Source organism: Protopterus annectens, chromosome 7.part0 (genome assembly GCF_019279795.1).
Source record: "Protopterus annectens isolate FY-2018-M chromosome 7.part0, PAN1.0, whole genome shotgun sequence".
Taxonomy (NCBI): domain Eukaryota; kingdom Metazoa; phylum Chordata; order Ceratodontiformes; family Protopteridae; genus Protopterus; species Protopterus annectens.
In genome coordinates, this window is record NC_056739.1 from 731674956 (window position 1) to 731702542 (window position 27587).

A 27587-nucleotide genomic window follows, 5' to 3' on the forward strand; every position below is an offset into this window, starting at 1 on the left:
AGAACCTTTCAGAACATAACATGGGTAAGGAATATACTATACAGACTAATGGTACTGACAGCTAATTCAAACGTAAACAAAAGTAAAATTGAAAGTAAACATCCCACCGGGGAGCTGTGATATCGTACTGACTACCTACCCCCAAACTTTGTATAATGAAAATAATACTTTATGAGGTCATCATCACATGTTACTGGGGTGTCACCTGTCACTAGTAGGACTGACCTTCATGTTATGAACCTCAGCAGAGTTACCTCAACACTGTCATTACTGCTACCATGCAACCAAGCTTTTAACAGAAGGAAAAAATCATCCATGTCTTCAGCAAGTCATGTAGAATAGAGACTCCTAAAATACATGCGTTAAATGGTAAAGCTATAGTACCTTTAGACGTTTCAGCCGTGGCTGGCTGCCCCGCTGTAGTGCCCACAGGTACAGAAGATGCAAGTGTCTCTAGAGTTGTACTGCTGTCGGTAGATTCAGTTATGGATATAAATGTAGCTTTGGTAGATTCTGTTATGTTAGAAGAATGGGTTCCTAAAATTGTAATTCCCTCAGTGGTTGGGTTTTCAGATGTTAACACTGTTGTTTTTAGCTCAGGAATAGTTGATGCATTTGTTTCAGAACCTGATTTACCCTCGGTAGGTTTTGTATCCATTGTTATTTCAGCTGTAGTAGTCAGCAGTGAAACAGATGCAGTTTTGTTTATCAGTGTGGTAGCTTCCCCAGTTTCTGCTGTTGTTAAGTATGACATAGTACTCGCAGGTAAAACTGTAGTGTTATTTCCAGAAGGTGTAGGAGTTACATTAATTTCTGAGTTACTTGTCTGAGATGCACTGGAGGCTGATAACTCAGATGTATATGATGCTAACGTGAAGAAAGAAAAAATATTTAGATTGTGTATTCACACGTATAACATAATTTTCTTTAAAAATTAGAAAAAATGGAGCAGACTATGTGAAAGAAAGCATTGCAATTGAGCAAAGAAAGTGAACTTGGAAGGAAGAAAAATTAAAATGTAACAAATAAATAAATATTAAGGGATGTCTAGATGTCTCTCACTGACCAGCAATACCTTATCCCATTAGATAAAGCATAGCAACGACTCACAGCTCCATAGCCAGCTTTAGGCACCAGTGAACCCTGCGGTCGCTGGGGACCCCCTGTTCCTGGGGGCCCCCCAACCACTGTAAGTTATCTTACCTTGATATTTTTGCAACATGTCTGTCAAACTATCAAAAGCTAGAACATCTATCTTGTATACTTAGTAAACCAGGTGAGTAATAATGCTTATTTATATCTCTTTTAAAGTTCAGAAATATCTTTGCTTATAGTGATAGTGTTTTATCAAGCAAAGGCTTTCACAATTCCATTAAATATTTTACCACTAACATAGTGTCCATGGCTTAGTTAAACCATGCTGGTGGACATTCTCTACACTAAAACTAACTACATAGCCTGCTTTAGGTACCTGCAATACATGTGGCTCTAAGGGGGCCCCCCTTAATCATCTTTCACTGTGTGAGAGCCCCACAAAAGCTGCTACTGGTTGGGGAAAATGAGGAGAAAAATGTATTAATTTCATGATTATTCTATTTAACATGAACAGGCTGTGCTACGACCCTGTTAGGATAAAGCTGATAATGAACATAAGCAAGGTAAGCACTAGAGAGAGCAGCAGCCCAGTGTGACCAGTGTCCATGCATACCTTGGATTTTAAGAAGAGCTAACACTTCTCATCTTCAGGGATGGTTCTCTCTTTTAGGGAGTTTTATAAATACTTGCAGAATACCGGATACTGTAACTCTCAACTTCTTCACTGAAGAATTCAGAGCAATACCAATAATAGCAGAATGTTGTTTGTCTTTTCGACTTTTCCCGGTTAGGGGTTGCCACAGTGGAACTCTGGTCCACTAATGATTGGCAGTAGTTTTTTTTATGGTGCCGAGTTGCCAGCCCAACACCCAACCTTCAGCCAAGGCACGCTCATTCACGCATGTCTTTTGGAGGCCACTCGACTGCGGGGAGGACATGCAGACTCCACACAGAAGGCACTCCAGCTGTGAATCGAACAGGAGAACCTCTTGCTGTAAGGCAACAATGCTACCGCTGTACCACCGCGGCTTCCACCAATAATAGCAGAATAAAGACTCAAAATCAGGAACACATTTTAAATATTACTCTGATTCAATGAAAAAGATAATAGAATAACATCTTTTGTATCAACATGTTTTTGTGGACATTAAGTGTAAAACTCTAATGTCTGGATTTATTGACTGTCTGCAATCCCGAATGATTTGCAAGCAAATCAAACATGTTACAAAGGCAACAAAATTATGTGCAAAATCAGGGAAGGTCTGTGAAATCAGGGACAGTGACAGGTTTGCATTACTCCTCACTGAGGTAAATAAAAGTGACCCATCCCTGCTGCTGTCTGATGACTGCTTAACAGCAGTCACTGATCTGGTGTGGTGGTACCAGTGTTGCACAATGTATTGCTGAAATAGTATATAATGTGTGTGTGTTTGTGAAAATGTTAGTGAGTTTTATCTGTGCACACACGCAATAATGCTAGGACACATTCATTACTCTTTTGAGTGTCAGTAAAAACTGTAGCTAACAAGAAATTATATTTCAAATGTAAGTCATAAAATGTATCCCAGAACATTCAGACACTTAGATCTTCTAAGACTCTGGGGGATCCCTACTCCCCAGACTGTATAAATGGGTGCAGAGAGCTGTCTTAATCATCCTTGACTGTGTGGGGACCCCAGAAACACTGTTATTTGAGGAAAAATGAGGTGAAAAAATATATATCATTTTTCTGATTATGCTCTTTAACCTGAGCAGGGCTGTGTTATGACCCTGTTAGGATAAAGCTGATAATGGCCTCTACTCTCAACTGCACCCATTCTAAAACCAGCCCCATTCGGATGTGTGTGTACAGAAAGCTTCTGTAGGTTATATGGGGGGGGGGGAGTGGCAGGATTGTGGTGTTATTCCTCACAGTCAAATCTCAGAGGTGCGCACATGAGGTCATTAAAACCTGTGTTTGGACTGAGGACAGTGTGGTAATTGTTTGTTTTACTTTTCTCACATACCTCAGAGGTGTACAAAGAAGATTACTACACCTTGTCTAGAAACAGCAAAGTAGAATACAGTACTATAATCATTATTTTTTCACTCTCACAGTCACAATTAGGATATATACAGGTGGCTGCCTTTGACAATTTGGGTTGAGGAGTGATGAGATCTACTATGTATATCATATATGTATATCAGCAGTTCCTTGAAATACACGACTGTGGCAATTTGAACATCTGCCTTCATCCCAGTCTAACACCAAAGGGATGCATAAGCAGTCTTTTGGGGGGGATTGGGAGGCAGGCATTTCCCAGATAGGACCTGTGTATCCAGATAGCAAAGGGTTGTTAGTTTATTGTGAGCTACTCTTTTGTCATCTTTGCCTTGGGTACAACTTATGTCTTCCTTGAAAGGAAAAAAAAACCCATAAAACTGAAATTCTTTTCTTATTTCCTAAATGGTTATTACGGTACTCTCTTTGCTCAGGAAATGTATGTTGAAAGGATGCAATGAAAACTAAACCTGAACAGCATCACAATTTCTTTACTTAATCATAATTTCTGTTCAAGCCATTATTGGATAAAATGTGTGCAAAAAGAAAAAAAAACACTGTAAAATGCATTTCAGAGCATGTAAAAAGTTATAGCGTCTTGAAAATGCTGAAAAGTAAGGCAAAATGTGAGAAAAGGAAGAAAAAAGTAATGTGCATGGTATAGGGAGCCCAAGATGGGGAGGGGGAATGGGAAAGACTGGAGGCTATTGTGTGTATGGGGGAAGTCTGAAACAGTAGGCCTAGGGCAATATTTCACCTAAGTCCAGACCTGTACATAGAGTTGCTGCAATATATCATTGCTGCAACTAAATGCCAGTAACTGTAAATGTCCATTTTTGTGAGATGGGCCAACACAGTGTAGTACACAAGTCTTGTAAGAATATTGTACCTAAATGTCAGTCAGTGCATACAACTCATAAAAGTTTGCAGCATGAACTAAAGGGTTGCTTAGGAGGGGTGGCAGTGACAGCGTGATACATAGACTGGAAGTGCCTAGGGGGTCCCCAGCTTGACATCTGCTGGGGGCCCCTAAAATGCTAACACCGGCCCTGCATAGCTCTCAATCAATCAGGGACAAATTCAGACATTATCAAGGACATGTTTAAAATATTAGTTCTATTAACATGAGGTATTGGCAGAGAAAAATAAAAGTGAATTTAAATGCATTTTCTGAAGTAAAAAAAGTCTATAACTCTAATTATTGTCATTATTTATTATGAGTAATGTACTATCTTGTCTCAAAAAGCCACCTGTTTTCTTAGGGCTTAAGAAGAAGAGACCTAAAATGTGAGTCAAAATCAGGGACAGTTGGGGGTATACAAAGAGTACAAACAGTAAATACACACATTCTGGTTGTCTTTATTACTTGAGGGTTTTTCTGGAATAGCCTTCCATTTTGGGTGGAAATGGACATGTGAAGGTTCTGAGAAGAGTAAAAAGTCTGAAGAAGTGTTTGCAAATTATTAGGCCTCTGTTCATACATAGCATGCTACATTATGATTCTCAGTTAATCCCTAATACCTCAGAGAATATCCTGAATAGTGTGTTTTGTACTTGTAGTTAAACCAGGTCTTACTCAGTCAAGTCTAACTAACAGCTGTTATACAGTCAGGCCAAGAGGGTAGAAAGGCAATTATGGTTTGTTAATCACTTGGGGTGTCAAGCACTTTATAACAACAACTTGCAACAACAAGTTTCTGCATTAGCTGAGTATCCAGACTGCACCCTGAATTCGTTGATAGACACGTTCATTAACTTGTCACTCCCTCATTAAAGTATGTGTCCAGTGTTAATTCTCCTGCATTGGCATGCAGTGAGACAGATGCAGAATGTAATGAAGATGTTATAGCTTCATCAGTGATAGACTGATGCTGAAAATGTAAATTCCAGAACTTGTATAAGTTTAAACAGTTTTTTAAGGCCACTGTGTCAGATATGATTGACTCTAATAACTTAGATGAAATAGTCTCTAAAGGGGAAAAAAACACAATATTCTTCATGCTTTATAAAAGCAGGAGTCAAAGAACCTTTCAGAACATAACATGGGTAATATGTTATACAGAATGATGGTGCACAAAAAGTGAATTCAAAAGTAAACAAAAGTAAAATTGAAAGTAAACATCCCAACGGAGAGCTGTGATATCTTACCGACTGCTTACCCCTAAGCTGTTCTATAATGAAAATAATACTTTATAAAACCATCATTACATGCATCTTGGGCTTCAGCTCTCACCATAAGGACTGACCTCTATCTCATAAAGCTCAGCTGAGATACCTTGACACTGTCCTTAACTGATACCATGCCTAACATACAGGGCATTGTCAGACCCCACTCTGATGGACCTCCTGCATATCCGCAAAACAAACACCTCCAGAATTACCCATTCTAAAGACTTAAACCTTGTTTGTGATATAAATAGGATTTTCTGGACAGACAGCTATGTACCCAGAGACTATCCCTTCTCTGGAACAGGCTCACCATCCATGTGAAGCAGAGTTCTTCCCTATTCCAATTCTATGAAACTTGGATGATTGGATGGGGATCAGAAAATTCATCCCTGGTTTGTCACCTATGTCTCAAATGGACACAGGCAGCCTGTAAATGGTTCATCTCCTAGGGTCTAGCTTATAAATGTTTTATCTTCCAAGCACCTGCTTACACTTATCAAGGTTATCAGAACTTGTCAGTGATTTTGGATGCTTACCTAAGCTTAAAAGGCTCTTGTAGTTGTTAGCCTAGTAAACACCTAAGAACCTACGAACCAATAAACCGTCTAACTGAAGGAAAACATTATCTGTGCTTTCACCAAGTCAAGCAGAATTGAGCCTACTAAAAATATATGCATTAACTAGTAAAGGTGTCTTACCTTTAGAAGTTTCAGCCATAGCTGGATGACCGGAGGTCATGGCCACATTTACAGAAGATGCAGTTGTCTCTGGAGTTGTACTGCTGTCAGTAGATTCAGTTATGGATGTTAATGTGGTTTTGTTAGATTCTGTTACATGAGAAGAATGGGTTTCCAGAAATGTAATTCCTTCAGTAGTTGATTTTGCAAATGTTAATTCAGTTGTAGTCCGTTCTGTAATGGTTGATGTATTTGTTTCAGAACCTGATGTACCCCCGGTAGGTTTTGTATCCATTGTTATTTCAGCTGAAGTACTCGGCAGTGAGACAGGTGCAGCATTGTTCATCAGTGTGGTAGCTTCCCCAGTTTCTGCTGTTGTTAAGTATGACATAGTACTCACAGGTAAAACTGTAGTGTTATTTCCAGAGGGTGTAGGAGTTACATTAATTTCTGAGTTACTTGTCTGAGATGCAGTGGAGCCTGATAACTCAGATGTATATGATGCTAAATTGAAGAAAAAAACAAAACTATTTGTATTGTCTATTCATATGTATAACACAATGTTCTTTAAAAAGTAGAAGTAGCATGCTATATGAAAGAAGGCAATGCAACTGCGCAAAGAAAGTGAATTTGGAAGGAACCAAAATTAAAATGCAACAGATAGATACATTTTAAGTGATGTCTAGACGCCTCCCACTGACCAGCAATACCTTATCCTTTTAGATAAAGAATTGCAAATAGTCATAGCTCTCAACCAGTCACAGACAAATCTAATTTTTCAATGACACATTTAAAATATTAGTTCCTTTAACATGAGGAATTGGCAGGACAAGATAAAAGTGAATTAAGATGCATTTTCTGAAGGTAAAAAGTCTGTAACTCTAATTATTGTCATTATTAACTGTAATGCACCATGTTTTCTCAAAAAGTCATCTGTTTTCTTAGGGATTAAGAAGGACAGACCTAAAATGTGAGTCAAAATCACAGCAGTTGAGAGGTATAGAAAGAGTACAAACAGTGAACACACAAATTCTGGTTGTTTTTATTACTTGAGTGTTTTTCTGGAATAGCCTTCCATTTTTGGGTGGAAATGGACATGTGAAGGCTATGAGAAGAGCAGAAAGTCTGAATAAGTGTTTGCAAATTATTAGGCCTCTGTTCATGCATGGAACGCTACATTATGAATCTCAGTTAATCCCTAATACCTCAGGGAGTATCCTGAATAGTGTGTTTTGCACTTGTAGTTAAACCAGGTCTTACTCATGCTAGCCTAACAGCTGTTATACAGTCAGGCAAGAAGGTAGAAAGGCAATTATGGTTTGTTAATCACATGGGGTGTCAGGCACTTTATGTATGATAAAAGAACTCTGCAGCAAAATTGTTTCTGCATTAGCTGAGTATCCAGATAATAACCCATCCGTGGACTGCACCCTGGATTTATTGATACACTCGTTCATTAACTGGTCATACCCTTATTAAAGTGTGTATCCAGTGTTAATTCTCCTGCCTCAGTCTGCAGTGAGATAGATGCAGAATGTTATGAAGATGTCATAGCTTCATCAGTGGTAAATAGATGCTGTTTGATGTAGAAGTTTAAACAGTTTTAAGGCCATTGTATAAGATGTTATGGAGTCTAATAACTTAGATAAATTAGTCTGTAAAGGGTAAAAAGCCACAATATTATTCATGTTGCATAAAAGCAGGAATCAAAGAACCTTTCAGAGCATAACATGGCTAATAGTAGTAGTCAGCAATGAGACAGATGCAGTTTTGTTTATCAGTGTGGTAGCTTCCCCAGTTTCTGTTGTTGATAAGTATGACATAGTACACGCAGGTAAAACTGTAGTGTTATTTCCATACGTGTAGGAGTTACATTAATTTTTGAGTTACTTGTCTGAGATGCAGTGAAGCCTGATAACTCAGATGTATATGATGCTAAAATGAAGAATAAAACAAAATTATGTGTATTGTGTATTCATACTTATAATGTTCTTTAAAAACTAGAAGTAAATGTAGCAGGCTGTATGAAAGAAGACAATGCAATTGTGCAAAGAAAGTGAATTTGGAAGGAAACAAAATTAAAATGGAACAGATAGATACATTTTAAGTGATGTCTAGATGCCTCCCACTGACCAGTAATACCTTATCCTTTTAGATAAAGAATTGCAAAGAGTCATAACTCTCAGCCACTCACAGACAAATCTAATTTATCAGGGACACATTTAAAATATTAGTTCCATTAACATGAGGCATTGGCAGGACAACACAAAACTGAATTAAGGTGCATTTTCTGAAGTTAAAAAGTCTATAACTCTAATTATTGTCATTATTATGTATAATACACCATCTTTTCTCAAAAAGTCACCTGTTTTCTTAGGGATTAAGAATGACAGAGATAAACGTGAGTCAAAATTGTGGCAGTTGAGAGGTATAGAAAGAGTACAAACAGTAAACACACAAATTCTGGTTGTCTTTATTACTTGATTGTTTTTCCAGAATAGCCTTCCATATTTGGGTGGAAATGCACACGTGAAGGCTCTGAGAAGAGCAGAGAGTCTGAATCAATGTTTGCAAATTATTAGGCCTCTGGTCATGTATGGAATGGTACATTGTGATTCTCAGTTTATCCCTAATACCACATGAACTACCACATAGGTGGTAGTCTATTTAACACCAAAAGTGTGATAAGAGACCTTGGGACACAGGTGAACAGTAGACTGTCCTTTGATAATCACATCGCCACAGTAGCCAGGAAATCCATCCATGTGGCACACCTCATCACAAAAGGTTTCTCATCCAGGAAAAAAAGAGGTCATTGTTCCCCTCTACTTGTCACTCATTAGACCCATTATTAAAAACAGCACCCCTTTTGGTATGTACCTGAAAAGACATCTACAACAAATGGAAAGGCAGCAGAAATACCTCACAAAGAGGATTACCGGCCTCACACAGAAGCAGTATGCAGACCATCTCAAAAAACTCCAGCTTTACTTCGTCGCATATCGCCTACTCAGAGGTGATCTCTGCCTCACATAGAAATCTATGTCAAACCCAGAGCTGTTGGACATGCTCCATTTAAAGAAATCCCAATCCCCCCGAGCAACAAGCTCTAGGGACCCAAGCCTTGTCACCACAATAAACAGAACATACAGGAGGGATAGATTCATATCCCAGTGACTTCCTATACTCTGGAACAAACTACCTATCTATATCAAACAAAGCTCCTCATTAGCACTATTCAAGAAAAATCTTGATGATTGGATGGAAGATAGGAAATTCAACCTGGGGATCACTTATGTGGGTTGCTCGACAGGGGCACAGGAGAATAATTTACTTGGGTGGTGAAAGCCAGGGTACCTTTTGGGCTAGGCTTATATAGGCCCTAGGGCAAATAGCCTAGTACCTACCTATGAACCTATAATACCTCAGGGAATATCCTGAATAGTGCATTTTGCAGTGATTGTAGTTAATGCAGGTCTTACTCAGGTAAGCCTAACTAACAGGTGTTATACAGTCAGGCAAAGAGAGTAGAAATGCAATTATGGTTTGCTAATCACATGGGGTGTCAAGCACTTTATTTATGGTAAAAGAAACCGTTTCTGCATTAGCTGAGTATCCAGATAATAACCCATTTATGGACTGCACCTTGGATTTATTGATACACTCATTCATTACCCTCATTAAAGTGTGTATCCGGTGTTAATTCGCCTGCCTCAGTGTGCAGTGAGATAGATACAGAATGTTATGAGGATGTCATAGCTTTATCAGTGGTAAACAGATGCTGTTTGATGTTACTTCCAGACATTATAGAAGTTTAAACAGTTTTAAGGCCATTGCATCAGATGTTATGGAGTCTAATAACTTAGATAAATTAGTCTCTAAAGGGCAAAAAGCCACAATATTATTCATGTTGCATAAAAGCAGGAGTCAAAGAACCTTTCAGAACATAACATGGGTAATATGTTATACAGAATGATGGTGCACTAAAAGGGAATTCAAAAGTAAACAAAAGTAAAACTGAAAGCACACATCCCAACAGAGATCTGTGATGTATTACTGACTGCCTCTCCATAACCTGTTCATATAATGAAAATAACACTTATAAAACCATCATTACAAGCCCCTTGTGCTTCACCTGTCACTAGTAGGACTGACCTCCATCTTATAAAGCTCAGCTGTGATAACCCGACACTGTCCTTAACTGGTAAATTGCAACCAACCCTTTAACTGAAGGAAAACATCTTCTGTGCTTTGACCAAGTCAAGCAGAATTGAGCCTATTAAAAATACATGCATTAACTGGTAAAGCCGTGGTACCTTTAGAAGTTTCAGCCATAGCTGGATGACCGGAGGTCATGGCCACATTTACAGAAGATGCAGTTGTCCCTGGAGTTGTACTGCTGTCATTAGATTCAGTTATGGATGTTAATGTGGTTTTGTTAGATTCTGTTACATGAGAAGAATGGGTTTCCAGAAATGTAATTCCTTCAGTAGTTGATTTTGCAAATATTAATTCAGTTGTAGTCCGTTCTGTAATGGTTGATGCATTTGTTTCAGAACCTGATGTACCCTCGGTAGGTTTTGTATCCGTTGTTATTTCAGCTATAGTAGTTAGCAGTGAAACAAATGCAGTTTTGTTCATCAGTGTGGTAGCTTCCCCAGTTTCTGCTGTTGTTAAGTATAACGTAGTACTCGCAGGTAAAACTCTAGAGTTATTTCCAGAAGGTGTAGGAGTTGCATTAATTTCTGAGTTACTTGTCTGAGATGCAATGGAGCCTGATAACTCAGATGTATATGATGCTAAAGTGAAGAAAAAAACAAAATTATGTGTATTGTGTATTCATACGTATAATATAATGTACTTTAAAAACTAGAAGTAAATCTAGCAGGCTATATGAAAGAAGGCAATGCAATTGCGCAAAGAAAGTGAATTTGGAAGGAAACAAAATTAAAATGGAACAGATAGATAAATTTTAAGTGATGTCTAGACGCCTCCCACTGACCAGTAATACCTTATCCTTTTAGATAAAGCATAGCAACGACTCACAGCTCCATAGCCAGCTTTAGGCACCAGCGAACCCTGCGGTCGCTAGGGGCCCCCTGTTCCTGGGGGCCCCCCAACCACTGTAAGTTATCTTACCTTGATATTTTTGCAACATGTCTGTCAAACTATCAAAAGCTAGAACATCTATCTTGTATACTTAGTAAACCAGGTGAGTAATAATGCTTATTTATATCTCCTTTAAAGTTCAGGAATATCTTTGCTTATAGTGATAGTGTTTTATCAAGCAAGGGCTTTCACAATTCCATTAAATATTTTACCACTAACGTAGTTTCCATGGCTTAGTTAAACCATGCTGGTGGACATTCTTTGCACTAAAACTAACTACATAGCCTGCTTTAGGTACCTGCAATACATGTGGCTCTAAGGGGGCCCCCCTTAATCATCTTTCACTGTGTGAGAGCCCCACAAAAGCTGCTACTGGTTGGGGAAAATGAGGAGAAAAATGTATTAATTTCATGATTATTCTATTTAACATGAACAGGCTGTGCTACGACCCTGTTAGGATAAAGCTGATAATGAACATAAGCAAGGTAAGCACTAGAGAGATCAGCAACCCAGTGTGACCAGTGTCCATGCATACCTTGGATTTTAAGAAGAGCTAACACTTCTCATCTTCAGGGATGGTTCTCTCTTTTAGGGAGTTTTATAAATACTTGCAGAATACCGGATACTGTAACTCTCAAGTTCTTCACTGAAGAATTCAGAGCAATACCAATAATAGCAGAATGTTGTTTGTCTTTTCGACTTTTCCCAGTTAGGGGTTGCCACAGTGGAACTCTGGTCCACTAATGATTGGCAGTAGTTTTTTTTATGGTACCGAGTTGCCAGCCTGACGCCCAACCTTCAGCAAAGGCACGCTCATTCACGCATGTCTTTTGGAGGCCACTCAACCGCGGGGAGGACATGCAGACTCCACACAGAAGGCACTCCAGCTGTGAATCAAACAGGAGAACCTCTTGCTGTGAGGCAACAATGCTACCGCTGTACCACCACGGCTTCCACCAATAATAGCAGAATAAAGACTCAAAATCAGGAACACATTTTAAATATTACTCTGATTCAATGAAAAAGATAATAGAATAACATCTTTTGTATCAACATGTTTTTTGTGGACATTAAGTGTAAAACTCTAATGTCTGGATTTATTGACTGTCTGCAATCCCGAATGATTTGCAAGCAAATCAAACATGTTACAAAGGCAACAAAATTATGTGCAAAATCAGGGAAGGTCTGTGAAATCAGGGACAGTGACAGGTTTGCATTACTCCTCACTGAGGTAAATAAAAGTGACCCATCCCTGCTGTTGTTTGATGACTGCTTAACAGCAGTCACTGATCTGGTGTGGTGGTACCAGTGTTGCACAATGTATTGCTGAAATAGTATATAATGTGTGTGTGTTTGTGAAAATGTTAGTGAGTTTTATCTGTGCACACACGCAATAATGCCAGGATACATTCATTACTCTTTTGAGTGTCAGTAAAAACTGTAGCTAACAAGAAATTATATTTCAAACATAAGTCATAAAATGTATCCCAGAACATTCAGACACTTAGATCTTCTAAGACTCTGGGGGATCCCTACTCCCCAGACTGTATAAATGGATGCAGAGAGCTGTCTTAATCATCCTTGACTGTGTGGGGACCCCAGAAACACTGTTATCTGAGGAAAAATGAGGTGAAAAAATATATATAATTTTTCTGATTATGCTCTTTAACCTGAGCAGGGCTGTGTTATGACCCTGTTAGGATAAAGCTGATAATGGCCTCTACTCTCAACTGCACCCATTCTAAAACCAGCCCCATTTGGATGTGTGTGTACAGAAAGCTTCTGTAGGTTATATGGGGGGGGAGTGGCGGGATTGTGGTGTTATTCCTCACAGTCAAATCTCAGAGGTGCGCACATGAGGTCATTAAAACTTGTGTTTGGACTGAGGACAGTGTGGTAATTGTTTCTTTTACTTTTCTCACATACCTCAGAGGTATACAAAGAAGATTACTACACCTTGTCTAGGAACAACAAAGTAGAATACAGTACTATAATCATTATTTTTTCACTCTCACAGTCACAATTAGGATATATACAGGTGGCTGCCTTTGACAATTTGGGTTGAGGAGTGATGAGATCTACTATGTATATCGTATATCAGCAGTTCCTTGAAATACACGACTGTGGCAATTTGAACATCTGCCTTCATCCCAGTCTAACACCAGAGGGATGCATAAGCAGTCTTTTGGGGGGGATTGGGAGGCAGGCATTTCCCAGATAGGACCTGTGTATCCAGATAGCAAAGGGTTGTTAGTTTATTGTGAGCTACTCTTTTGTTATCTTTGCCTTGGGTACAACTTATGTCTTCCTTGAAAGGAAAAAAAACCCATAAAACTGAAATTCTTTTCTTATTTCCTAAATGGCTATTACGGTACTCTCTTTGCTCAGGAAATGTATGTTGAAAGGATGCAATGAAAACTAAACCTGAACAGCATCACAATTTCTTTACTTAATCATAATTTCTGTTCAAGCCATTATTGGATGAAATGTGTGCAAAAAGAAAAAAAACATACTCTAAAATGCATTTCAGAGCATGTAAAAAGTTATAGCATCTTGAAAATGCTGAAAAGTAAGGCAAAATGTGAGAAAAGGAAGAAAAAAGTAATGTGCATGGTATGGAGAGCCCAAGATGGGGAGGGGGAATGGGAAAGACTGGAGGCTATTGTGCGTATGGGGGAAGTCTGAAACAGTAGGCCTAGGGCAATATTTCACCTAAGTCCAGACCTGTACATAGAGTTGCTGCAATATATCATTGCTGCAACTAAATGCCAGTAACTGTAAATGTCCATTTTTGTGAGATGGGCCAACACAGTGTAGTACACAAGTCTTGTAAGAATATTGTACCTAAATGTCAGTCAGTGCATACAACTCCTAAAAGTTTGCAGCATGAACTAAAGGGTTGCTTAGGAGGGGTGGCAGTGACAGGGTGATACATAGACTGGAAGTGCCTAGGGGGTCCCCAGCTTGACATCTGCTGGGGGCCCCTAAAATGCTAACACCGGCCCTGCATAGCTCTCAACCAATCAGGGACAAATTCAGACATTATCAAGGACATGTTTAAAATATTAGTTCTATTAACATGAGGTATTGGCAGAGAAAAATTAAAGTGAATTTAAATGCATTTTCTGAAGTAAAAAAAGTCTATAACTCTAATTATTGTCATTATTTATTATGGGTAATGTACCATCTTGTCTCAAAAAGCCACCTGTTTTCTTAGGGCTTAAGAAGAAGAGACCTAAAATGTGAGTCAAAATCAGGGACAGTTGGGTGTATACAAAGAGTACAAACAGTAAATACATATATTCTGGTTGTCTTTATTACTTGAGGGTTTTTCTGGAATAGCCTTCCATTTTGGGTGGAAATGGACATGTGAAGGTTCTGAGAAGAGTAGAAAGTCTGAAGAAGTGTTTGCAAATTATTAGGCCACTGTTCATACATAGCATACTACATTATGATTCTCAGTTAATCCCTAATACCTCAGAGAATATCCTGAATAGTGTGTTTTGTACTTGTAGTTAAACCAGGTCTTACTCAGTCAAGCCTAACTAACAGCTGTTATACAGTCAGGCCAAGAGGGTAGAAAGGCAATTATGGTTTGTTAATCACTTGGGGTGTCAAGCACTTTATAACAACAACTTGCAACAACATAGTTTCTGCATTTGCTGAGTATCCAGACTCCACCTTGAATTTGTTGATAGACTCGTTCATTAACTTGTCACTCCCTCATTAAAGTATGTGTCCAGTGTTAATTCTCCTGCATTGGCATGCAGTGAGACAGATGCAGAATGTAATGAAGATGTTATAGCTTCATCAGTGATAGATTGATGCTGAAAATGTAAATTCCAGAACTTGTATAAGTTTAAACACTTTTTTAAGGCCACTGTGTCAGATATGATTGACTCTAATAACTTAGATGAAATAGTCTCTAAAGGGGAAAAAACCCACAATATTCTTCATGCTTTATAAAAGCAGGAGTCAAAGAACCTTTCAGAACATAACATGGATAATATGTTATACAGAATGATAGTGCACAAAAAGTGAATTCAAAAGTAAACAAAAGTAAAATTGAAAGTAAACATCCCAACGGAGAGCTGTGATATCTTACCGACTGCTTACCCCTAAGCTGTTCTATAATGAAAATAATGCTTTATAAAACCATCATTACATGCATTTTGGGCTTCAGCTCTCACCATAAGGACTGACCTCTATCTCATAAAGCTCAGCTGAGATACCTTGACACTGTCCTTAACTGATACCATGCCTAACATACAGGGCATTGTCAGACCCCACTCTGATGGACCTCCTGCATATCCGCAAAACAAACACCTCCAGAATTACCCATTCTAAAGACTTAAACCTTGTTTGTGATATAAATAGGTTTTTCCTGGACAGACAGCTATGTACCCAGAGACTATCCCTTCTCTGGAACAGGCTCACCATCCATGTGAAGCAGAGTTCCTCCCTATTCCAATTCTATGAAACTTGGATGATTGGATGGGGATCAGAAAATTCATCCCTGGTTTGTCACCTATGTCTCAAATGGACACAGGCAGCCTGTAAATGGTTCATCTCCTAGGGTCTAGCTTATAAATGTTTTATCTTCCAAGCACCTGCTTACACTTATCAAGGGTATCAGAACTTGTCAGTGATTTTGGATGCTTACCTAAGCTTAAAAGGCTCTTGTAGTTGTTAGCCTAGTAAACATTTAAGAACCTATGAATCAATATACCGTCTAACTGAAGGAAAACATTATCTGTGCTTTCACCAAGTCAAGCAGAATTGAGCCTACTAAAAATATATGCATTAACTAGTAAAGGTGTGTTACCTTTAGAGGTTTCAGCCATAGCTGGATGACCGGAGGTCATGGCCACATTTACAGAAGATGCAGTTGTCTCTGGAGTTGTACTGCTGTCAGTAGATTCAGTTATGGATGTTAATGTGGTTTTGTTAGATTCTGTTACATGAGAAGAATGGGTTTCCAGAAATGTAATTCCTTCAGTAGTTGATTTTGCAAATGTTAATTCAGTTGTAGTCCGTTCTGTAATGGTTGATGCATTTGTTTCAGAACCTGATGTACCCCCGGTAGGTTTTGTATCCATTGTTATTTCAGCTGAAGTACTCGGCAGTGAGATGGGTGCAGCATTGTTTATCAGTGTGGTAGCTTCCCCAGTTTTTGCTGTTGTTAAGTATGACATAGTACTCACAGGTAAAACTGTAGTGTTATTTCCAGAGGGTGTAGGAGTTACATTAATTTCTGAGTTACTTGTCTGAGATGCAGTGGAGCCTGATAACTCAGATGTATATGATGCTAAATTGAAGAAAAAAACAAAACTATTTGTATTGTCTATTCATATGTATAACACAATGTTCTTTAAAAAGTAGAAGTAGCATGCTATATGAAAGAAGGCAATGCAACTGCGCAAAGAAAGTGAATTTAGAAGGAACCAAAATTAAAATGCAACAGATAGATACATTTTAAGTGATGTCTAGACGCCTCCCACTGACCAGTAATACCTTATCCTTTTAAATAAAGAATTGCAAATAGTCATAGCTCTCAACCAGTCACAGACAAATCTAATTTTTCAATGACACATTTAAAATATTAGTTCCTTTAACATGAGGAATTGGCAGGACAAGATAAAAGTGAATTAAGATGCATTTTCTGAAGGTAAAAAGTCTGTAACTCTAATTATTGTCATTATTAACTGTAATGCACCATGTTTTCTCAAAAACTCACCTGTTTTCTTAGGGATTAAGAAGGACAGACCTAAAATGTGAGTCAAAATCACAGCAGTTGAGAGGTATAGAAAGAGTACAAACAGTGAACACACAAATTCTGGTTGTTTTTATTACTTGATGGTTTTTTTGGAATAGCCTTCCATTTTTGGGTGGAAATGGACATGTGAAGGCTATGAGAAGAGCAGAAATCTGAATAAGTGTTTGAAAATTATTAGGCCTCTGTTCATGCATGGAACGCTACATTATGAATCTCAGTTAATCCCTAATACCTCAGGGAGTATCCTGAATAGTGTGTTTTGCACTTGTAGTTAAACCAGGTCTTACTCATGCTAGCCTAACAGCTGTTATACAGTCAGGCAAGAAGGTAGAAAGGCAATTATGGTTTGTTAATCACATGGGGTGTCAGGCACTTTATGTATGGTAAAAGAACTCTGCAGCAAAATTGTTTCTGCATTAGCTGAGTATCCAGATAATAACCCATCCGTGGACTGCACGCTGGATTTATTGATAGACACGTTCATTAACTGGTCATACCCTCATTAAAGTGTGTATCCAGTGTTAATTCTCCTGCCTCTGTGCGCAGTGAGATTGATGCAGAATGTTATGAAGATGCCATAGCTTCATCAGTGGTAAATAGATGCTTTTGATGATACTTCAGGACAATGTAGAAGTTTAAACAGTTTTAAGGCCAGTTTATCAGATGTTATGGAGTCTAATAACTTAGATAAATTAGTCTGTAAAGGGTAAAAAGCCACAATATTATTCATGTTGCATAAAAGCAGGAATCAAAGAACCTTTCAGAGCATAACATGGCTAATAGTAGTAGTCAGCAGTGAGACAGATGCAGTGTTGTTTATCAGTGTGGTAGCTTCCCCAGTTTCTGTTGTTGATAAGTATGACATAGTACACGCAGGTAAAACTGTAGTGTTATTTCCATACGTGTAGGAGTTACATTAATTTTTGAGTTACTTGTCTGAGATGCAGTGAAGCCTGATAACTCAGATGTATATGATGCTAAAATGAAGAATAAAACAAAATTATGTGTATTGTGTATTCATACTTATAATGTTCTTTAAAAACTAGAAGTAAATGTAGCAGGCTATATGAAAGAAGGCAATGCAATTGTGCAAAGAAAGTGAATTTGGAAGGAAACATAATTAAAATGGAACAGATAGATACATTTTAAGTGATGTCTAGATGCCTCCCACTGACCAGTAATACCTTATCCTTTTAGATAAAGAATTGCAAAGAGTCATAACTCTCAGCCACTCACAGACAAATCTAATTTATCAGGGACACATTTAAAATATTAGTTCCATTAACATGAGGCATTGGCAGGACAACACAAAACTGAATTAAGGTGCATTTTCTGAAGTTAAAAAGTCTATAACTCTAATTGTCATTATTATGTGTAATGCACCATCTTTTCTCAAAAAAGTCACCTGTTTTCTTAGGGATTAAGAATGACACAGATAAATGTGAGTCAAAATCGTGGTAGCTGAGAGGTATAGAAAGAGTACAAACAGTAAACACACAAATTCTGGTTGTCTTTATTACTCGAGGGTTTTTCCAGAATAACTTTCCATATTTGAGTGGAAATGCACATGTGAAGGCTCTGAGAAGAGCAGAAAGTCTGAATCAGTGTTTGCAAATTATTAGGCCTCTGGTCATGTATGGAATGGTACATTATGATTCTCAGTTTATCCCTAATACCACATGAACTACCACATAGGTGGTAGTCTATTTAACACCAAAAGTGTGATAAGAGACCTTGGGACACAGGTGAACAGTAGACTGTCCTTTGATAATCACATCGCCACAGTAGCCAGGAAATCCATCCATGTGGCACACCTCATCACAAAAGGTTTCTCATCCAGGAAAAAAGAGGTCATTGTTCCCCTCTACTTGTCACTCATTAGACCCATTATTGAAAACAGCACCCGTTTTGGTATGTACCTGACAAGACATCTACAACAACTGGAAAGGCAGCAGAAATACCTCACAAAGAGGATTACCGGCCTCACACAGAAGCAGTATGCAGACCATCTGAAAAAACTCCAGCTTTACTTCGTCGCATATCACCTACTCAGAGGTGATCTCTGCCTAACATACAAGGCTATGTCAAACCCAGAGCTGTTGGACATGCTCCATTTAAAGAAATCCCAATCCCCCCGAGCAACAAGCTCTAGGGACCCAAGCCTTGTCACCACAATAAACAGAACATGCAGGAGGGATAGATTCATATCCCAGTGACTTCCTATACTCTGGAACAAACTACCTATCTATATCAAACAAAGCTCCTCATTAGCACTATTTAAGAAAAATCTTGATGATTGGATGGAAGATAGGAAATTCACCCTGGGGGTCACTTCTGTGCGTTGCTTGACAGGGGCACAGGAGAATAACTTTCTTGGGTGGTGAAAGCCAGGGTACCTTTTGGGCTAGGCTTATATAGGCCCTAGGGCAAATAGCCTAGTACCTACCTATGAACCTATAATACCTCAGGGAATATCCTGAATAGTGCATTTTGCAGTGATTGTAGTTAATGCAGGTCTTACTCAGGCAAGCCTAACTAACAGGTGTTATACAGTCAGGCAAAGAGAGTAGAAATGCAATTATGGTTTGCTAATCACATGGGGTGTCAAGCACTTTATTTATGGTAAAAGAAACTGTTTCTGCATTAGCTGAGTATCCAGATAATAACCCATTTATGGACTGCACCTTGGATTTATTGATACACTCATTCATTACCCTCATTAAAATGTGTATCCGGTGTTAATTCGCCTGCCTCAGTGTGCAGTGAGATAGATACAGAATGTTATGAGGATGTCATAGCTTTATCAGTGGTAAACAGATGCTGTTTGATGTTACTTCCAGGCGTTATAGAAGTTTAAACAGTTTTAAGGCCATTGCATCAGATGTTATGGAGTCTAATAACTTAGATAAATTAGTCTCTAAAGGGGAAAAAGCCACAATATTATTCATGTTGCATAAAAGCAGGAATCAAAGAACCTTTCAGAACATAACATGGCTAATATGTTATACAGAATGATGGTGCACTAAAAGGGAATTCAAAAGTAAACAAAAGTAAAACTGAAAGCACACATCCCAACAGAGATCTGTGATGTATTACTGACTGCCTCTCCATAACCTGTTCATATAATGAAAATAACACTTATAAAACCATCATTACAAGCCCATTGTGCTTCACCTGTCACTAGTAAGACTGAACTCCATCTTATAAAGCTCAGCTGTGATAACCCGGCACTGTCCTTAACTGGTAAATTGCAACCAACCCTTTAACTGAAGGAAAACATCTTCTGTGCTTTGACCAAGTCAAGCAGAATTGAGCCTATTAAAAATACATGCATTAACTGGTAAAGCCGTGGTACCTTTAGAAGTTTCAGCCATAGCTGGATGACCGGAGGTCATGGCCACATTTACAGAAAATGCAGTTGTCCCTGGAGTTGTACTGCTGTCATTAGATTCAGTTATGGATGTTAATGTGGTTTTGTTAGATTCTGTTACATGAGAAGGATGGGTTTCCAGAAATGTAATTCCTTCAGTAGTTGATTTTGCAAATATTAATTCAGTTGTAGTCCGTTCTGTAATGGTTGATGCATTTGTTTCAGAACCTGATGTACCCTCGGTAGGTTTTGTATCCGTTGTTATTTCAGCTGTAGCAGTCAGCAGTGAAACAGATGCAGTTTTGTTTATCATTGTGATAGCTTCCCCAGTTTCTGCTGTTGTTAAGTATGACATAGTACTCGCAGGTAAAACTGTAGTGTTATTTCCAGAAGGTGTAGGAGTTACATTAATTTCTGAGTTACTTGTCTGAGATGCTGTGGAGCCTGATAACTCAGATGTATATGATGCTAAAGTGAAGAAAAAAACAAAACTATTTGTATTGTGTATTTATACGATAACATAATGTTCATTAAAAACTAGAAGTAAATCTTGCAGGCTATATGAAAAAAGGCAATGCAATTGTGCAAAGAAAGTGAATTTCGAGGGAAGCAAAATTAAAATGAAACAAATAGATACATTTGAAATTATGTCTAGATGCCTCCCACAGACCAGTAATACTTTATCCTTTTAGATAAAGAATTGCAAAGAGTCATAACTCTCAGCCACTCACAGACAAATCTAATTTAGCAGGGACACATATTGGCATTGGCAAACTGCGGTGGTGGTGCTGCGGTAGCGTTGTCGCCTCACAGTTAGACGTTGCCCGTTCGATTCTCAGTTAAAGCGTCTACTGTGTGACGACATGCGTGAATGGGCGTTCCTTCGTTGAAGGTTGTGCGTTAGGCCCGGCAAGCCAGCATGTAAAACTCTACTGCCAATCATTAGCGGACCGGAGTTCCGCTGTGGCGACCCCTAACCGGGAAAAGCCGAAAGACACACACACACACACACACACATATTGGCATTGGCAGGACAACACAAAACTGAATTAAGGTGCATTTTCTGAAGTTAAAAAGTCTATAACTCTAATTATTGTCATTAGCATGTGTAATGCACCATCTATTCTCAAAAAGTCAACTGTTTTCTTAAAGATTTAGAAGGACAGAACTAAAATGTGAGTCAAAATCGCGGCAGTTGAGAGGTATACAAAGAGGTCAAACATTAAACACACAAATTCTGGATGTCTTAATTATTTGAGGGTTTTTCTGGAATAGCCTTTCATTTTGGGTGGAAATGGACATGTGAAGGTTCTGAGAAGAGAAGAAAGTCTGAATAAGTGTTTGCAAATTATTAGGCCACTGTTCATGCATCGACTGCTACATTTTGATTCTCAGTTTATCCCTAATACCTCAGGGAATATCCTAAATAGTGTGTTTTGCAGTGGTTGTAGTTAATGGAGGTCTTACTAAGGCAAGCCTAACTAACAGGTGTTATATAGTAAGACCAAGGAAGTAGAAAGGCGATTATGGTTTGCTAATCACATGGGGTGTCAAGCACTTTATGTATGACAAAACAACTCTGCAACAACATTGTTTCTGCATTAGCTCAGTATCCAGATAATAACCCATCTGTGGACTGCACCCTGGATTTATTGATAGACACGTTCATTAACTGGTCATACCCTCATTAAAGTGTGTATCCAGTGTTAATTCTCCTGCTTCTGTGCGCAGTGAGATTGATGCAGAATGTTATGAAGATGCCATAACTTCATCAGTGGTAAATAGATGCTGTTTGGTGTTACTTCCAGACGTTATAGTAATTTAAACAGTTTTAAGGCCATTGTATCAGATGTTATGGAGTCTAATAACTTAGATAAATTAGTGTCTAAAGGGTAAAAAGCCACAATATTATTCATGTTGCATAAAAGCAGGAATCAAAGAACCTTTCAGAACATAACATGGCTAATATGTTATACAGAATGATGGTGCACTAAAAGTGAATTCAAAAGTAAACAAAAGTAAAACTGAAAGTACACATCCCAACAGGGATCTGTGATACATTACTGACTGCCTCTCCATAACCTGTTCATATAATGAAAATAACACTTATAAAACCATCATTACAAGCCCCTTATGCTTCACCTGTCACTAGTAGGACTGACCTCCATCTTATAAAGCTCAGCTGTGATAACCCGACACTGTCCTTAACTGGTAAATTGCAACCATCCCTTTAACTGAAGGAAAACATCTTCTGTGCTTTGACCAAGTCAATCAGAATTGAGCCTATTAAAAATACATGCATTAACTGGTAAAGCCGTGGACCTTTAGAAGTTTCAGCCATAGCTGGATGACCGGAGGTCATGGCCACATTTACAGAAGATGCAGTTGTCCCTGGAGTTGTACTGCTGTCAGTAGATTCAGTTATGGATGTTAATGTGGTTTTGCTAGATTCTGTTACATGAGAAGAATGGGTTTCAAGAAATGTAATTCCTTCAGTAATTGATTTTGCAAATATTAATTCAGTTGTAGTCAGTTCTTTAATGGTTGATGCATTTGTTTCAGAACCTGATGTACCCTTGGTAGGTTTTGTATCAGTTGTTGTTTCAGCTGTAGTAGTCAGCAGTGAGAAAGATGCAGTTTTGTTTATCAGTGTGATAAATTCCCCAGTTTCTGTTGTTGATAAGTATGACATAGTACTCGCAGGTAAAACTGTAGTGTTATTTCCAGAAGGTGTAGGAGTTACATTAATTTCTGAGTTACTTGTCTGAGATGCAGTAGAGCCTAATAACTCAGATGTATATGATTCTAAAGTGAAGAAAGAAAAAATATTTATATAGGTTCATAGGTTCATAGGTTCATACTAGGCTATCTGCCCAAGGGCATTTATAAGCCTAGCCCATAGTTATTTGGCTTTCGCCACCCCTTTAGTTTGAATAAAACTATGCCTATTATTTTGCTGTGCCTCTGTCAAGCAGTGACACTGAAGTAATCCCTGGGGTATATCTGCGATCCCCCATCCATTGGTCAAGATTCCTCTTGAACAAGGCCAGCGAGGTGCTCTGCCTCACATGTACCGGGATTTTGTTCCACAGCATAGGGAGTCTCTGGGTGATGAATCTGTCCCTCCAGCACATTCTATTAATAACCGTGTTAAGGTTTAAGTCTCCCACCCTTGTGGTTCTGAGGGATCTAGATTTTTTGAGGTGAAGCATATTCATCAAATCAGGGTTTGACATGGCCTTATATGTCAAGGACAGGTCACCTCTGAGCAAGCGGTATGAGACTGAATAGAGCTGGAGTTCTTTCAGTCGGGCAGCATAAGACATATTTTTGAGACCCTTTATCCTTTTGGTGAGGAACTTTTGGGGCCTTTCCAGCTGCTGCAGGTGTCGGGTCAGATACATTCCGAATGGGGCATTGTACTCAATCATAGGTCTAATGAGTGATGAGTACAGGGGGACGATGACCTCCCTTGATCTAGATGTGAATCCCTTCATCATCAGGTGGGCAATGTAGAAGGTTTTCCTAACTACTTTAGCAACATGAGTGTCAACCACAAGGCTACTGTCAACCTGGGTCCCCAGATCCCTGATGACTTCTTCTGTGCTCAGTAGATTGCCACCTATATGGTAGCTAGGGGTAACCTTGTTTTTCCCGAAGGGTATGACTATGCATTTCTTGGCATTTAACTTTAGGCCATGGCTCTGGCACCAGTTATCCGTTTCTGTGAGGCCCTTCTGAAGGATATCTGTGTCAGATGTGTTTTCGACTATGGCGCCCAGTTTGCAGTCATCTGCAAACTTTGTCAGCCATAACCCTCCTGTGTTTGCTTGTACTTCAGAAAAGTAGATGCAGAACAAGAGTGGACCAAGGACTGAGCCCTGTGGGACACCACTTGTGACAGGCTTTGAGTCTGACATGGCTCCAGCAACTCTGACCCTGTGGGTTCTGTCACTTAGCCAGTTTGCAACCCATCTTGTGATGTATGGGTTTACATTCAAGCTGATGAGTTTTTCGATGATACCTGAGTGGGGTATTGTGTCGAAGGCCTTTGCCAGGTCAAGGTAGGCTGTATGGACTGCCTTTCCCTCATCAATGGCCTTGGTGACTGTCTCAAAAAAGTCAACCAAGTTTAAAAGGCATGATCTGCCTTTGACAAAGCCAAACTGGGTTGGATCCAAAGTCTCCAATTCCCTATGTCTTTATTTATGAGTTCCATTATGATCCTCTCCATGGCTTTGCAGATAAGGCTTGTCAAGCTAATGGGACGGTAATTTCCAGGGTCAGTGGAGGCACCGCCCTTGTGAAGTGGGACCACAGTCGCCATGCGCCACTCTTTGGGTACGTATCCTGAGGTGAGGCTAAGATTAAACAGCTGTCCTAACTGTGGGTTTAATTCCTCATTGAGTTCGTGGAGCACACAGCTGGGGACACCATCCGGTCCCATGGATGCTGTGTTTTTTGCTTTGGAGAGAGCAGTTCTCACCTGGACGTTGGAGATGTTTGGGGGGCTACAATCCTCTGGTATAGATATCTCTCCTTTTGGGGGGGGGAGAAGTTTGCACTGAACCTGTCAGCCAGTATGTTGGCAATGTGTGTAGGTTCAGTAATCTTCACATCATTTTGAACTAATTCTGAGCATATCTGGGAGTTTCCTCCTAGGTTTCTAACATAGCTAAAGAAGGCCTTATGATTGTCTTTTGAGTCCTTGGTGATTTTTCTCTCAAAATTTGCCTTGGATGATTTTATGAGAGCTCTTAGGTTTTTACTTATAATGATCAAAGGTGTCTTACCTTTCAAGGATTTTGCTCTATCTTGTAGTAGCTTCCTCCTTTTGTTGTAGAGCTTGTTTATGGCTGGGGTCCACCAGACTGGACGCTTGCCTTTGGTACAAAGAGTCTTAGTTTTGTTTGGGATTGCCTGATCCATGCAGTCCTGTAGGTGCTGGTAGAAGGCATTTGTAAGTGATTCAGCGGTTTGAGTAATGTTTACCACTGGCTCAGGGGCCTTAAAGGAGACCACACTAGTTTTTAGAAGTGTGAAGTCGGCTTTTGAGAAGTTTTTCACTGTGGTCTTTTTATTTCAGGTGGGGCGGATGAGGACCTCCAGCGAGATTAGTTTATGATCTGATCTCACCAGTGAGTGGTATGCATCGAGTAGTTAACGTTGTGATCCCATGTTCGTGATGATGAGATCAAGTATGTTTTCTCCTCTTGTGGGGATGGTGACTAGTTGTTCCATGGCATTTGAGTTTATGAACTCCAGGAACCTTTGGGCTAGAGTGTTTGGGCTTGAGTAGTGTTCCCAGTCTATATTAGGGTAGTTGAAGTCACCTAGTATGATGGTGTTTGGAGATACATTTATCCCCTCCATTGTTTTCAGGAAGGCCATGTGAGGTTCCTGAGTTTGAGAGGGTGGCCTGTAACATGCTACAAATTGCAGAGCTGTCTTGCCTATGGTTAATTGCACCTGGATGGTCTCCGATGCATCGCGTTGCCACCAACCTTGAGGTGTGGGTGTCCTTTATGAATATGGACACCCCCTCCTTCTTGGTGTTGTCCGGATTTTGGGGCGGAACGCATGATATGAGGTGAAACCTGCTAGTGCTGGGGTGCTCTCAGGAGCCTTGAACCAGGTTTCTGTCACAGCACAGACATCGATGTTCTCCATACTGAGAAGGGCCTCGAGTGCGTGCATCTTGAGATTGAGACTTCTGGCATTGAGCAGCATTACCCTTAGTTTTTTACTTTTTGTGTTCTAGGGTGGTAGGTTTAGAATTTGAGCCTGGCCTAAAAAAGGCACTATGGGGGTGGCAAGAGCCTTTGCCAATATCCGGAAGCCTAGGGGTGACAGGTGCAAGCCGTCCCTTGTGAAGCAGCGTGGCTTGTCCAGCATGTCATCCCAGGCAGACAGACATTGGATCCCCTTTGAATGACACCAGAATTTAAGCCAATTATTAAAGCTGATCATCTTATCACTGTATTGTGGCATCATTCTAGGTGAAGGTAGGATACTGCTCAAGGTCAGGGTCATACCTGCCTGGGCTACATAATCAGAGAGCTCCTCAATGTCTCTTTTCATGTAGTCCAAGGAGGTACGTCTCAGGTCGTTGACACCAGCGTGGACAATGACTGAGTCGTACTTGTACCTGCTGTTGAGAGACCTGAGTGCTTGCAAATATTAATTCAGTTGTAGTCAGTTCTTTAATGGTTGATGCATTTGTTTCAGAACCTGATGTACTCTTGGTAGGTTTTGTATCAGTTGTTTCAGCTGTAGTAGTCAGCAGTGAGAAAGATGCAGTTTTGTTTATCAGTGTGATAACTTCCCCATTTTCTGTTGTTGATAAGTATGAAGTGAGCAAAGGGAAGCACCAGTTAGAAATCCACAAATACGAGCACAAGAAGGACCAATACCAGCTAAAAGCCTGAACGCAGGTTTATTGAGTAACAACAGACAGCGTTTTCGCTACAGAAAAAAGTAGCTTCTTCAGAGGTTTACAAAACACAAAATAACAAGATCCTTATAGCTCCGCTCCAACAGGGCTAATAATTACATCACTTCCGTTTATGCAGGAGCATCAACCAAGGATATAAATTCAAAATGCACTATTTAATAAAACAAGTCCTTACAAGTCAGATAAAATTTCATTATCTAGGTAAAACATTGTTGTTAATTAAACATAACAATTGAATCCTTATGTCTATGTCGCAAAGTTATTAAAACCACATTTAAATGTGCATAAGCACACTGTCGTAGTGCCTATTATTACACATTTGACATGGTCAGTATTTTATTCAGTGCTAACTCCATAGACAGAAGAATCTATGTACATCTCTAAAAACATATGCAACCTAACTCACATAAACACCATAAAGTATACATTTTTTTATATATATATATATATATATATATATGTGTACAAGTGGAAAATATGTAACTCTATAAAATACTAATTTAAGTATATACCCATGTACATAATTCAGCTATCAATTTTTGTATTTATTTGTGTTTATGTTGGAGCGGAGCTATAAGGATCTTGTTATTTTGTGTTTTGTAAACCTCTGAAGAAGCTACTTTTTTCTGTAGCGAAAACGCTGTCTGTTGTTACTCAATAAACCTGCGTTCAGGCTTTTAGCTGGTATTGGTCCTTCTTGTGCTCGTATTTGTGGATTTCTTGTTGATAAGTATGACATAGTACTCGCAGGTAAAACTGTTGTGTTATTTCCAGAAGGTGTAGGAGTTGTGTATTCATTGTGTATACAATATTGTGTATTCACATGTATAACATAATTGTGTTTAAAAATTAGAAAAACATGGAGCAAATTATATGAAATAAAGCACTGCAGGTGC

At 39.2% G+C, this 27587-nt stretch overlaps 1 protein-coding gene across 1 annotated transcript; it reads right to left on the minus strand.

The window, feature by feature from the left end:
* Positions 1-292: 292 nt before the first annotated feature.
* On the minus strand, positions 293-27430 carry LOC122806084 (mucin-5AC-like). Its single transcript, XM_044076322.1, has 7 exons — positions 27346-27430; positions 22560-23042; positions 20223-20705; positions 15917-16399; positions 10299-10781; positions 6004-6486; positions 293-867 (listed from the first exon to the last, which is right to left on the minus strand). The coding sequence occupies exons 1-7, from the start codon at positions 27428-27430 to the stop codon at positions 293-295; spliced, it is 3075 nt and encodes a 1024-aa protein (XP_043932257.1).
* Between the last annotated feature and the right edge of the window lie 157 nt (positions 27431-27587).

Bases quoted from the DNA above. Each gene is read 5' to 3' on its own strand.
- LOC122806084 (XM_044076322.1), bottom strand. From the start codon at position 27,430: ATGTCATACTTATCAACAAGAAATCCACAAATACGAGCACAAGAAGGA. The intron at 10,782-15,916 runs GTAACACACCTT...TCTTCACTTTAG, and splicing joins TATGGCTGAAACCTCTAAAG to CATCATATACATCTGAGTTA. The intron at 6,487-10,298 runs GTACCACGGCTT...TCTTCAATTTAG, and splicing joins TATGGCTGAAACTTCTAAAG to CATCATATACATCTGAGTTA.